This window comes from Ctenocephalides felis, unplaced genomic scaffold, assembly GCF_003426905.1.
Source record: "Ctenocephalides felis isolate EL2017-DRISC unplaced genomic scaffold, ASM342690v1 CF-g0.4_SCAFFOLD_01170, whole genome shotgun sequence".
NCBI classification, from domain to species: domain Eukaryota; kingdom Metazoa; phylum Arthropoda; class Insecta; order Siphonaptera; family Pulicidae; genus Ctenocephalides; species Ctenocephalides felis.
The window spans coordinates 69,347,179-69,361,443 of NW_020537324.1; the positions used below are offsets into that span (position 1 = coordinate 69,347,179).

General features: G+C 29.8%; 2 protein-coding genes across 3 annotated transcripts in view; one reads left to right on the plus strand and one right to left on the minus strand.

Moving 5' to 3' along the window:
* The first annotated feature begins 2,967 nt into the window (after nucleotides 1-2,967).
* Nucleotides 2,968-7,391, plus strand: LOC113368067 (osteopetrosis-associated transmembrane protein 1-like). 2 transcript variants are annotated; one of them, XM_026609633.1, is made up of 5 exons: nucleotides 2,968-2,985; nucleotides 3,104-3,265; nucleotides 3,332-3,612; nucleotides 6,822-7,081; nucleotides 7,152-7,391. In XM_026609633.1, exons 2-5 carry the CDS (start codon nucleotides 3,192-3,194, stop codon nucleotides 7,317-7,319), a joined length of 783 nt encoding a protein of 260 aa, XP_026465418.1. In that variant the 5' UTR covers nucleotides 2,968-2,985; nucleotides 3,104-3,191; the 3' UTR covers nucleotides 7,320-7,391. The 2 variants fall into 2 exon arrangements, with proteins under 2 accessions (XP_026465418.1, XP_026465417.1); XM_026609632.1 differs by lacking the exon at nucleotides 2,968-2,985 and adding an exon at nucleotides 3,013-3,029.
* Nucleotides 7,392-8,212: 821 nt separating this feature from the next.
* The window catches only part of LOC113366497, a 23,013-nt gene continuing 16,960 nt past the window's right edge, over nucleotides 8,213-14,265 (minus strand). Inside the window, exons 3-6 of the mRNA XM_026608108.1 lie at nucleotides 13,541-13,740; nucleotides 13,341-13,479; nucleotides 10,370-10,658; nucleotides 8,213-8,371 (exon numbers count right to left, since the gene is read on the minus strand). Of these exons, the coding sequence (XP_026463893.1) occupies nucleotides 8,251-8,371; nucleotides 10,370-10,658; nucleotides 13,341-13,479; nucleotides 13,541-13,740 (749 nt within the window). The 3' untranslated portion in view covers nucleotides 8,213-8,250. The remainder of the gene's footprint in view (nucleotides 8,372-10,369; nucleotides 10,659-13,340; nucleotides 13,480-13,540; nucleotides 13,741-14,265) is intronic.

Here is a 14,265-nt window from a genome sequence, read left to right on the forward strand (position 1 = left end):
CGAGTCTTAGTACCAGAATATTTTAATAGTATAAGTATTATACTCATATCGTCATATAGTTCCATACCAAAATGCTTCTGTGTCATTAAGAGCTAGGTCTAAATTGAAATAACTTGTTTAATTAATTAAAAATATATCTACAATTAAGTCTTAGAACTAGAATATGTAAAAAGATATCAAAAATCGAGTCTTAGTACCAGAATATTTTAATAGTATAAGTATTATACTCATATCGTCATATAGTTCCATACCAAAATGCTTCTGTGTCATTAAGAGCTAGGTCTAAATTGAAATAACTTGTTTAATTAATTAAAAATATATCTACAATTAAGTCTTAGAACTAGAATATGTAAAAAGATATCTAAAATCGGGTCTTAGTGCCAGAATATTTCAATAGCATAAGTGTTATACTCATATCGTCATATGGTTCCATACCAAAATGCCTCTGTGTCATTAAGAGCTAGGTCTAAATTGAAATAACTTGTTTAATTAATTAAAAATATATCTACAATTAAGTCTTAGAACTAGAATATGTAAAAAGATATCAAAAATCGAGTCTTAGTACCAGAATATTTTAATAGTATAAGTATTATACTCATATCGTCATATAGTTCCATACCAAAATGCTTCTGTGTCATTAAGAGCTAGGTCTAAATTGAAATAACTTGTTTAATTAATTAAAAATATATCTACAATTAAGTCTTAGAACTAGAATATGTAAAAAGATATCAAAAGTCGGGTCTTAGTACCAGAATATTTTAATAGTATAAGTATTATACTCATATCGTCATATGTTCCATACAAAAATGCCTCTGTGTCATTGAGAGCTAGGTCTAAATTGAAATATCTTGTTTAATTAATTAAAAATATATCTACAATTAAGTCTTAGAACTAGAGTATGTAAAAAGATATCAAAAATCGGGTCTTAGTACCAGAATGTTGTAGAGTATAAGTATTACACTCATATCGTCAAATGGTTCCATAAAAAAATGCCTCTGTGTCGTTGAGAGCTAGGTCTAAATTGAAATAACTTGTTTAATCAATTAAAAATATATCTACAATCAAGTCCAGGTACCATAATATGTAAAAGTATATCTGAAAACGAGTCTTGGTACCAGAATGTTGTATAGTATAAGTATTATACTCATATCGTCATATGGTTCCATACAAAAATGCATCTGTGTCATTGAGAGCTAGGTCTAAATTGAAATAACTTGTTTAATTAATTAAAAATATATCTACAATTAAGTCTTAGAACTAGAATATGTAAAAAGATATCTAAAATCGGGTCTTAGTGCCAGAATATTTCAATAGCATAAGTGTTATACTCATATCGTCATATGGTTCCATACAAAAATGCTTCTGTGTCATTGAGAACTAGGTCTAAATTGAAATAACTTGTTTAATTGATTAAAAATATATCCACAATTAAATCTTAGAACTAGAATATGTAAAAAGATATCTAAAATCGGGTCTTAGTGCCAGAATATTTTAATAGTATCAGTATTATACTCATATCGTCATATGGTTCCATACAAAAATGCCTCTGTGTCATTGAGAGCTAGGTCTAAATTGAAATAACTTGTTTAATTAATTAAAAATATGTCTACAATTAAGTCTTAGAACTAGAATATGTAAAAAAATATCTAAAATCGGGTCTTAGTGCCAGAATATTTTAATAGTATAAGTATTATACTCATATCATCATATGGTTCCATACAAAAATGCCTCTGTGTCATTGAGAGCTAGGTCCAAATTGAAATAACTTGTTTAATTAATTAAAAATATATCTACAATTAAGTCTTAGAACTAGAATATGTAAAAAGATATCTAAAATCGGGTCTTAGTGCCAGAATGTTGTATAGTATAAGTATTACACTCATATCGTCAAATGGTTCCATAAAAAAATGCCTCTGTGTCGTTGAGAGCTAGGTCCAAATTGAAATAACTTGTGTAATTAATTAAAAATATATCTACAATTAAGTCTTAGAACTAGAGTATGTAAAAAGATATCAAAAATCGGGTCTTAGTACCAGAATATTTTAATAGTTTAAGTATTATACTCATATCGTCATACGGTTCCATACAAAAATGCCTCTGTGTCATTGAGAGCTAGGTCTAAATTGAAATAACTTGTTTAATTAATTAAAAATATATCTACAATTAAGTCTTAGAACTAGAATATGTAAAAAGATATCTAAAATCGGGTCTTAGTGCCAGAATATTTCAATAGCATAAGTGTTATACTCATATCGTCATATGGTTCCATACAAAAATGCTTCTGTGTCATTGAGAGCTAGGTCTAAATTTATATAATTTGATTAATCAATTAAAATATATCTGCAATCAAGTCCAGGTACCATTATACGTAGAAGTATATCTAAAAACGAGTATGGTACCAGAATGTTGTATAGTATAAGTATTACACTTATATCGTCATATGGTTTCATATAAAAATGTCCTCGTGTCATTGAGAGCTAGGTCTAAATTGAAATAACTTGTTTAATTAATTAAAAATATATCTACAACTAAGTGTTAGAACAAGAATATTTAAAAAGATGTCAAAAATCGGGTCTTAGTACCAAAATATTATAATAGTATAAGTATTATACTCATATCGTCATATGGTTTCATATAAAAATGTCCCCGTGTCATTGAAGGCTAGGTCTAAATTGAAATAACTTGTTTAGTTCTGTTGTGCCATCATGTAAAACAAACACCAACAACTATATATCAAGAAACGTTGAATTTATTTATAAATACATATCAGAAACTAAGACGAAGATTATGTATTTTATTGTAAGTTGTTCTCTCGAGGGCGTCTGCAGTAAACCTAGACAATATAATAATATGTTATTTACTTATTTATATTTACTTAGGTATTCTGAAGAAGTCACTTTTCAATTAACATATAACAATTACCAATTTATTAAAAATATTTCAATATAATCTTCATAGCAGAAGACATAATTGTTGACACTGGTGGTAAGTAAAATAAACTGTCAGTAGTATATGACATTTAAGGTTAGGTATGCTTATGTCAAAAACTTAAAAAATTCTAAGCTAAGATATTAATATTTAATTTATTATTAATAAATTTTAGCATTTTATTTTGCTGCTTACTAAATGATAAGTTACCTGTTCGTTCAGTAAAGGTTTTATTTTAAATATTCAATATCAATATTTCCTCAATGCAATACCTGAAGCTTGTGGTGTTATTGTTCTCACTCATTTTCTTTAAAGCGTCACATGCTGAACATGAAATGTAAGTAATCCATACATATTTCTTTCTTTGCTTATATCTATCTTTTAATTATCAATTACATTACAGACAAGAGTCCGACAACACCACTTGCCATGAGAAGGTGCTATCTTTTGCTGATACTGTAGCAAAGTTCACAAAATGTTCAATTACGAATGCCCGACCCATAACATTTTGTGAAAACTGTGTTGTCGATTATATAAATTCAGTTAATGAACACAAGGATATATTATCTTCAAGTGACGTTAATGGCACTTGCAGATCACAATGGATAGATCTGGATAGATTGCAACTTGTCGAAAGTGGTTTCCACAATGTTATTCAACTTTGGGAGAGGGCACATTGTATAAGTATGATGATAACATATGTATATATATACATATATATATATATATATATATATATATATATATATATACATAGCTGGGCATTAACTCGTTAATCCGTTAATCGTTAATTAACGAAGTTAACATTTTGATTAACGGATTAACTTTTAAGTTAACTTTTGAAAATGTTAACGGACACGTTAACTTCCGTTAAAATGCCAGAAGTCCGTTAATCGTTAATCCAATTCCCAAAGCCGTGCCTGGCCAGCGTGCAGCGCGTGCACCGCACGCAGGCGGCCGAGGGGCGGCCAAATGAAAAAAAGAACAAATTCAAAGACGGCCATAACAAAAAATGGTCGAAATAAATAGCTGTCGCATTAAAAGTCTACTGAATTAAAAGGCGGCCAAATTAAAAGACTGTTGTATTAAGAGGCGGCCAAGCGCAAAGTCCGCTGAACTCATTCGCTGCCGTAAAGTCCGCTGTATATATCTAAAAGACCAAAATTACCGTAGTAAACATCAGCCAAATACGGCCCTATTGAATGCGACTCTGTTTCTAAATAATTTATAAGTTATAAACTTATATAAGTTATAACTTGCCTAAATCAAGTTGCATGAAGTATCCAACATGTGTTAATAATTGTCTTAACAATGAAAATATATTAATTCATGAGTACATTGCAATGTAAAAAACTATCGCAGATTATTCAATTTTGTACAAATTTTCTAAAAATATTAGTTATTTTTTATAAATAGTTTGAAAATTACATATTATTGAACAAGAAACAAACTGTAGTAAATTAAAAACAAGATCCAAATTTCCAAAGCAATTTGTTAATCAATAATTGAGAAACGACTCGTCGATTATTGACAAAATTTTATCAGCAAGATTTTCAAATGGAAAACGTTTGTAATGGTTTTTGAATTTTTAAAATCAATTCACTAGTGTAGGCTATAACGTGGACGAAAAATTTGAGACTTTTTTGAAAATTCTAAAGGCAAAACTAAGCAGCGCGAGCGCTTATCGAATTTACGAATTTTGATGATTTTTCAAATGGGATTGTGCATTTTTGAGAAAAGGTCGACTGAAGATGAAATTTTGACTCACGTAAAAAAGCGCTGCTCATTTTTGCAATCTTTGATAGTACATATTTTAAAAATTAAAATGACTTAAGGGGGCATTCTAGTGTAGAAATTCAAAAAAATCGATTTTTTTTTTATTTCATATTTTCAAAGTTTAACTATCTAAGAATATAAGTACAAGAAGGTTTTTGAAAATTTGAATTATTTTTGGAGATATAGGCATTTTACTGACTCGGTCTCCATACTGGTGTGGCTTCACGCAAAACTTTAAATGCGTTTTTCTCAGAACAGACTTTTTCAGTACTCTTGTCACGATTTCTGGAGTTCTACTCGACCAATTTATTTGAAATTTTCAGATAGTCTTGTTTATAGATCTATCTATAGTCTGAACTAGAATCATTCCGAAGTTCATATTTTTACTATTTTTAAAAAAGTCGAGAAACTCAAAAAAAAAAAACAGTAAAAAAAAATTTTTTTTCAAACAGTCGCCAATTTGTGAAAAAAAAATTTTTTACTCATCGCTAGTTCAGCCGATTGCGACATTATTGTAGATTAATGATCTTTTTATTTTTTGCATTTTCGATGGCTAGGAGGGCTGAAATCATGTCAAGACTGAGGTGCCAATTTTTTGAGACCACCCACTTCATCAGTTGCCAGTTTTTACAATTTTTAACTTTTTTATTTTTTAATTTTTGTTTTGTATTTTAATAATATTAATAAACAAATGGTAAAAAAATGGATAGTAAAAACATTCATTGCTTTCTTTTACGACACTTTAAAAATGACCTAAAATTCAGCGCTCTACACTAGAATACCCCCTTAATGTAGGGTCGAAATATTTAGTTATCTTAGAGACCATGATCACTATCGCCAAAAAAGTTTTATAAATATCATCGTAATTAAACACGAAGAAACGAACCGACCGATCTCTTAGAACTAATCAGCACGATTCCTAAATGATATCTTTCAGTTTCTGAATTTTTAAAATCGATGCAAAATTTTTGGCTAAAAGGTGTACAATAAATTTTATATTTTTCTGTTGATTAGAAACAGCTTGGCCGATCGTCGCACAAAACTGACAGACGTTAGTCATTATCTAGTTACATCAAATGACTTTTAAACTTTTGAATTGGATTTAACCGTTTTTGAGAAAACGTTGGCGAAACGTCAAAAATCGGCTTTCAAACGATTCAGAATGACTTAATATGTCGAGAAAACATGAAAATTACAAGACGATTTTTTTCGTGAGAACATATTGGATATTTTCCTATTATGCTATTTTTAAGGGCGGCCATTTATATGCTCGCACGCAGGCGGCCACATACCTCGGCACGGCCCTGCCAATGCCTACTATTTACCGCACGGCACAGCTTTAGCCAATGCCTTGTTAAATGGCATAGAGATAAGATTTGGACCACTCGTGAATGATGAACAGTGCCAACTTGTTCAAAAGACTTGTTCAACGATGTTGCATTCCTCGGGGAACAGATATTCACAAATCAATTTATTAAATACAATACTGCTATACCCTCAAGCGCTGCAGTTGAACGTTTGTTTTCCACGGGTAAAGACATTTTGACACCAAAACGAGCCTCGCTTTCAGACGAGAACTTCAACATGTTAATGTTCATGAAGAGAAATATGCACCTAATACCCGACGCTTAACCCGTCGCGCGTTTCCTATTTTTCGCAAAAAAAAACTCTTTCCCTTTATTTAGAAAAAAATTCTTGTAAAAACAATATGCAATCATAAAAACAGAAAGTTGACCAATAGCGTTATTATCACGGTGTGTGCATAAAGCGTGTCGCGCCATTAAGGGGTTAAATTACACATTTGAATTATACAAGTATTTTGTTTTATTCATAACCTGTTAACTTCCAGAACCTAAACCAATAAGTTATTTAAGTTCACTAACGCAACGATATAAAAATGTAATTTTACACATATTAACGGATTAACGATTAACGTTAACTTGCGTTAATTTTTCCGAAATGTAACGTTTTAACGTTTAACGAAGCTAACTTTTTTTGTAACGGATTAACGATTAACGAAGTTAACTTTTTGATTAACGGTGCCCAGCTATGTATATATATATATATATATATATATATATATATATATATAATAAATCTTTTTTATCTTCTTTCAGAATGTTACGACTGGTTGGACAACACAAGCCATCCAAACCTTTCCAATGAAACTCAAAGATTCACAAAGTTATACACTGAAACTATGTTTTGTATAAACAAATATAATAAAACAAATTTTAAGGAAAACACTATAGATGAAGAAGAAATAAATCAGAAATTAGTTTGTATTAAATGCAAACAAAAATACATAGACATAAACAATTTGTATGAGTATATTAAGATAAAAAATGAAGACATATGTATGGATATTGTAGATCTTGTAAGATAAACATTATATATCCATCAGTATTTATTGTTATTTTCTAATCGTTATGCTTTATATTTTTCAGATGAATAAAACTAGAGATTTGTGGAGCAATAATCTACAATGTTGGGAAAGAGGGAATCATCCTGAACTTGCATTTTATTTATCAACATCCTTCGTTGCAACTCTGCCTATATTTTTTTACTTTAGTATAAAAGTATATAATAATAGGAACATACAACTAGTTTCATAAATTATTCTAAATTCTTATTAGTAAGTTATTTTAATCATGGCTGTGCTTTTAGTAATGCTTTTTGCAAATATAATGTGCAATGATTTATATTTTTGTATAAATTTACTAAAATTGATATTACAATATATATAAATAGACGTCATTTTATTTTACTTCCAAAATATATTCTCAAAGAGATCAAGAAACTGCTAAAATAATAATAATGCTCTTGTTGACACACTATGAGCTGTGTCGCTAAACTTATAATAATGATAATGAAATTTGCATTCAGACTTCGGACACAACTCTTGTCAAACGTAAACTCTTAAATTTAATTATTTAATCAATTAAAAATTTAATTAATTAATTATATGTTTAATAATTAAAAAAAAGCAAATTTAAATTATATAACTAGGATTATTTAGAAAGAAATATACAATATAACTATATATTTAATATACAATATTAAAGATTTGATCCAAGTGTAAATGATTAGTGAAAACATAAATTCAATATCTAGAATGAAAATTAATAGTTATTTAAAGAAAAGTAAAAAAATGTTTTAAATCCACATAATACAAACTATCAAAATACTTAAGTCCGCATTTCAACTACGAGTTATTTAAAATTTTAATATCCATGAATATATAACGGCTTTCACTAGATGATAGTAAATTTTATCTAGTTTTCAATAATGTAAGTAAATTATAATAGTAAGTTCTAAATTCACCCGTTGTTGGTTATGAAAATATACTAAATACTAAAATAAACGACAAAAACTAAATCAAATTGAATCTGAACAAAATCTATCTGCAAATTTTTTCAATATCATACGTAAACCGAAGTGAAAGTTAGTGATAAAAATACCCGGTTCCCTGAGTCCTAGAAACGGGTATTTTTACTCGACCCGCTAATAGTGTGTAAACATTGAGTAAAAATTTCATTGTTCTGTTTAGGCTGCTCTTGGTTTTATGAGTTTGCTTGGAGGGGGTGGTATCTTAGAAAATCCTTCTGCATCGAAAACAGGCAATAAATCTCGAACTCTTCCAGATATAGAAGTTCCATCAACCAGCCTGCAAGTAATAAGTGTTATTTTTTTATCTTCAGATACAAAAAGTAATCGCAAAAAATCGAAAACTGAAATTTTTTATATATCTTCACGGTTTAAAAATTTCTGTACATTTTGGCATACCATAGAAAAAATGTGTGTATGTGTGCGGATACAAATTTTCGTCGACGATTTCGGGAACAAGGATCAACCGATTTGAACAATTTAAAAAACCGTTATGCAGTTTTTGAGAGAGCGGATCATCCGATTAGATTAATTCAAAAAACATTTCGCTTGTGTAGACGATGTACAGAAATGCGTTTACAAAAAAATTTGTAATTTTAAAAATTAAAAAAAAAAAAAATTTAAAAAAAAAAAAATTCGGAGTTTCAAAAACGATTTTGTTTAAAAAAATTCAAATTTTCGAAATTTTTCATCATTTAAAAAAAATCTAAATTTCGAAAAAATTTAAGAATATCAAAATTTATGAAAAAATCGATATCTTACAAAAATTTGAGAATATTTTTAAATTAAAAAAAAGAAATAATTTCAAAAATTTCCAAGTTCTCAAAAAATTAAAACAAAAGATTTTTACCAAAAATTCAAAAAAATGTTGAACTTTTAAACAATTTTCAAAATTAAAAAAAAAACTATTAAAAAAATCAAATTTAAACAAAAATTAAACAAATTTCTTGTAATAAAACACATAAGTTGCTTGTAGAATACTCTCTCATTGCCCAATTTAATAAGCACTTATAAGTTTACAGTAAATATTTATAATAAATAATCTATTTGAAAATATTTCAAACAATTGTAATTAATTATTGAAAAATTCTTATTGATAATTTATTATTTTCATTCCTCGAATATTTTGTTACGGTACGGGAAGTTCCAGCAATTTGCCTTAAGGCACGATTCTATGCACCACGAGTTTTTTGTTTTAACTTCAGACACAAAACTTAATTAAGTTTTAATAATTTTCAATAATTATAAGTTAACTAGCAAACCCGACGAACTCCGTTTCGCCACCAGATGGTTTCGTGAGAAAGATGAAGAAATTTTTTGTTTGTTTTATATTTGAAAAGGAAAAATTTGATTTTTTCACACAACAGTAATGAATTTATTTCGATTACAAAAATCGAAGTGTTTTCTAGTTGAACTTCCTAAGTAAATGAAAGTGAATCCGCCAATTATCCGTTTTATTGAAGTGCTCTTTGGTAAACCACATTTTTTGTTTTTTGGTCTGACGTTAAAACAAACAAAGCGGAAGGTTTCCCAACTCGTGAACAGGCAACGTATAGCTGCCCATGTGAAAAACAATGATTTTCTAAATAATCTATTTGAAATTTATCCCGCAAACACTAAGCTGAAAATTGCAATCGTTTGAAGTCAAACGGAAGACTAGTCGAATTCATTGGTATGTCACCAAATTGTCAGCAATTTTTGATTGAATGGTGAAATTCAGTGCGTGAACATCATTATTCTTTGCGGCAAGAGTTGCTCGTTGACTTAACCAAGCATAATTCTGATAATTCTCACTAATGTTATTACTCGAATTTTTAATTACGGTGCGTAAAGTTCCAGCAATTTGCATTAAGGCACGATGCCATGCATGACTAATTTTCTTAGCTATAAACCTTGCGGAGGCCTTTCCAACAAATTCAAAATTGTCGAAATCGGTTTGTGCGTTCTGGAGTTATATCGTCAAGAAGGAAAATCCGACTTATTTTTATATATGTGTAGATATATGTAGATAATCTATTTGAAATTATTTTTAATTACGTTGCGTGAATTTCCAGCAATTTGCATTAAGGCACGATGCCATGCAAGACTAATTTTCTTAACTATAAACCTTGCGGAGCCCGAGACCTTTCCAACGAATTCAAAATTGTCGAAATCGGTTCGTGCGTTCTGAAGTTATATCGTCAGGTAGGAAAACCCGGCTTATTTTTATATATATATGTAGATCATTTTAATAATGATAAGTTTTAATAATTTAATAGGAACTTGAGTTATTATTTACCTTGTTCCTTTCTTAGTTGCCAGCTTGACGCAGGCCGGTGCTAAAGTTTCTGTTGGGAAAAATGTGGCGCCGTAGAAGTCCAAACCGCTCTGCAGCAATGTCTTGTATTCGTCGTGAGAGGCAACGGTCACCCTAATGGGCGGCGGTCCGGCATCTTTAGCAGCGCTAATTGGAATACTGCAATCTTCTTTGCCATCATCTTTATCGCCGGCATTAGATCTCGTTTCAAGTGTTTGACTATTCGGTATCGATCTTGTCTCGATCGATGATAGAGGCCTTCTGATGTATCCTATAAATTTTCCATAATTGAATAAATAACTTCCCCTAGGGTAGGGTAGGGCGCGGCTAGTTGAGCATAGGGGCAAGTTGAGCAATCGAAATATCTCGAAAACTATTCACCGTCCGTTTAGGCATTATATGGCGGAAAGATAGAGGTTTGGGAGAAATAAACATCCCGCGATCGCTAATGGCCGCTGGACAAATGAGCGAAGCTCACGGGCGTTTTGGTTATTTTGAGGCCAAAAAGTAAAAAAGTAATTCATCACGAGTTTTCGTCTGGTTTAGTCAAATGTTATTTATTTTTAATCAGGTAAATGTTATTCTTCCATATAATTATAGTACATTTAATATGCACAGAGATTCTGGGTATAATTCTCACGGTTTTTTTAAAAACTCAGTTTTATTTTGAAATTCCGAGTTGGAGTTAGTTGAGCATAGTTGCCAAACTTGTTCTGTCACTAAGACAATTACCATTAATTTCCAGAAATTAATTATTATTTTTAAGATTTAAGCTAAGTCTATGAGTAATAATATAAAGAAATAATGATTTTAAACAAAAATACTGAATATATCGGTAAAATAATTCCTAAGATACGATATTGTTTTGTTGATTCTACTTTTGGTTAATTATTCAAAGAAAATTACTATAAGTTTTGTTTTCTCTGTCAATAAAGACTATTAATATAGAACTGGTTATTAAAAACTTATTTTATTTCATCACTAATCGACATTGAACCTATAATTTCATTATACTTTCTTAGTGCTCAACTTGCCCCACCTGTGGGGTACATTGAGCTTACTTGACTTTTTGCATTTAAACAGCTGTAGCATTTAAATTTTACTTATTACCGCAAATAGTATTAACACTTTTGTTAAGCGATAAACAACAAATCCATTAAGCCGTATAGCAATTTATTGAGACTTTTCATTCTACATCCGTTTAAGTAAAATTTTGCTCAACTAGCCCCGCCCTACCCTAATGGGCCAACAAATTGAAAATTAATTTTTTTGCATATATTCACGTTTTAGAGGTTTCTGAACATTTTGGCATATCACAGAAAAAATATATGTGAATGTGTTTTTTTTCTGTATAGCAAAGGAAATGCCTTTATGCATCCCAGACCGGTGTTCTGTCTGGGTATGTTGGACTCAATACCGCCCAAGATGTGTATGTGTGTATGTGTTTTTATGTATGAATATATGGATACAATTGTTTGTCCACATTCGATTCCTATTGATAGGAGATGTGCTGATTAATTTTTGGCAAAAGCAGGGCCAGCCGTTACGGAGATACGTAGCAAAGTGTGCAGAAAATAGAAATCGAGTTTTTGAGAGAACTGAGTATCCGATTTGAATAATTAAAAAAACATTCAATTCGTAATGATGGGGAGAAGTGGTGATTAGTTTTTGACAAAGGCACATGCAGCAATTTCGAAGATACAGAGCTAAATGTATGAAAAATGGCAGTTTTTGAAAAAACTAAGCATCCGGTTTGAATTATTCAAAAAATTGATGTGTGCCTGTCCGCAATTTTTTGCCCACGTTTACGGGCGCATGTATTAACCGATTTAAATTTAATTTTAAATAAAAAACATTCGATTTTTATTGATTTCGAGACGTGTTGGTTAGTTTTTAGCAAAGGCAGATCTAGCCGTCACCGATATACGGAGCAAAGAGTGCAGAAAATAAAAATCGAGTTTTTGAGGAAACTGAGCATCCGATTTGAATGGTTAAAAAAATATTCCTATTGACAGGGAAATGTGCTGATTAGTTTTTGCCAAAGGCAGGTTCAGCCGTTTTGGAAATATATAAAAATTTTCAAAAAAAATTCAAAACTTTAAAAAAAAAAATTAGTTTAAAAAAATTAAAATTTTCGGAATTTTTCAACATTTTAAAAAAATTAAAAAAATATTTAAATCGTTTAAAAAAAAACGATTTCTTACAAACATTTGAAAATATTTTAAATTTTCAAAAAAAAATTCTAAATTCCTAAAAAATAAAAAATAAGATTTTTTATAAAATTTCCAAAAAAACGCATTTTGTAACGTTCAATTCATAATGATGCGGAAAACTGGTGACTAGTTTTTGGCGAAGACAGGTCCAGCCGTTTTGGAGATACCGAGCTAAAGGTGCAAAAAAATGACAGTTTTTGAGAGAACTAAGCATCCGATTTGAATGATTCAAAAAACTTTCTGCTTGTGTTGACAAAACACAATTGCATTTGGAGAAAAAAAAATAGTTTTCAAAAGAATTCCTTTTTATAGAAAATAATGCAGAATTCAATTTTAATTTTAAATTAGAGTTCTAAAACTGTCTTATATACTTCAAATGAATAATGCTAACTTTGCTATTCAGTTTATATAATTCTTAAAAATATTAGACGATGTCCTTCATTTTAAATTCGATCGATTAAATTTTGTTTATTTACTTTTCTGTAAAGATATAAGTTACAGTATTTATAATAATATATTTGAAAACATTTAATATTCCTCGAATATTTCATTACGGTACTGGAAGATCCAGCAAATTGCCTTAAAGCACGATGCCATACACCCTAGTTTATATAATACAAATGACGAATACACCCGTCAACATTAAAAATCCAGCCACTTCTTCATGACGAGTATATTCGTCAATCACAGATAACTGATTAAATTTCATGGAAAATTAGAAAGTAAACAAAAATTATCACCTTGTGGGTACAATCGCACAACTTCAACCACTGAAGAAAATTTGTACAATGAGTGACGAACATCTTCTTCTGGTAAATTTTCTGGTACATCCAAAACATACAAAGTGAATGTTTTTTGAGGCCGACAGGGTATGGGAACCTGTAGAAAAAAATTCATAGTTAAGAGGATTCTTGATAAAAATATTAAATTTTATACGTACTTTGCGATAGAATCGCGCTCCTGTTACTTTGTGAAATCCCTTTCTAAAAACGGCTTGGTAGTCTTGAGTATCTGAAAATTTGAAAAGGATTCCGGTTGCTGTTTTTGTTAGACTGAAGCATCCCCTAAAGTTCATTTTTTCACAAATTCCAGCTGCTCGATCCATCGATAAATCGTGCGATGGTGTTAACAGGAAAGCTCCTACGCAAATTATGTAGTAATTATATGGCAGAAATAGAAAAAATATGAAAATCAAACCACTAGTCAACTCAGTAATTTTGAAGGAATTTCAGCAATTTTCTGTTATATTGTCAATGATTTCAATTAAGGGGCATAACTATAGTGTGAAATTTTCAAAAAATCGAATTTTCAATTTTTTCATATTTCGATAGGTTTTACCTTTAAAAATAACATATCAAAATTTTAAATCGATATCTTAAATAGTTTTTGAGTTACAGTCATTTAAAGAGTATATACAATATATAGTATAACGAACATTTAATCTTTAAACGCGTTTTTCTCGAAACAGAATTTTCCGAATTTGCTGCAGCGATTACTCAAAAACAGATGATCCGATCACTACAATTTTTTTTTACATGTTCTATAAATAGTTCTCCGTAAAATAAACTATCGATTTTTTGATCGGATCAAAAATTGAATTTTGGCAGTCCAAAAACGACCAAAATTTTGGGTAAAGTTCGACTTTTTTTAGAAAACGCCGTCATT

What these genes read in the sequence shown, in the direction of transcription:
- LOC113368067 (XM_026609633.1), top strand. Translation starts at nt 3,192, where the DNA reads ATGCAATACCTGAAGCTTGTGGTGTTATTGTTCTCACTCATTTTCTTT. An exon ending in TCACATGCTGAACATGAAAT is followed by an intron (nt 3,266 to 3,331) that starts GTAAGTAATCCA and finishes ATTACATTACAG; the next exon opens with ACAAGAGTCCGACAACACCA. An exon ending in GTATGGATATTGTAGATCTT is followed by an intron (nt 7,082 to 7,151) that starts GTAAGATAAACA and finishes TATATTTTTCAG; the next exon opens with ATGAATAAAACTAGAGATTT.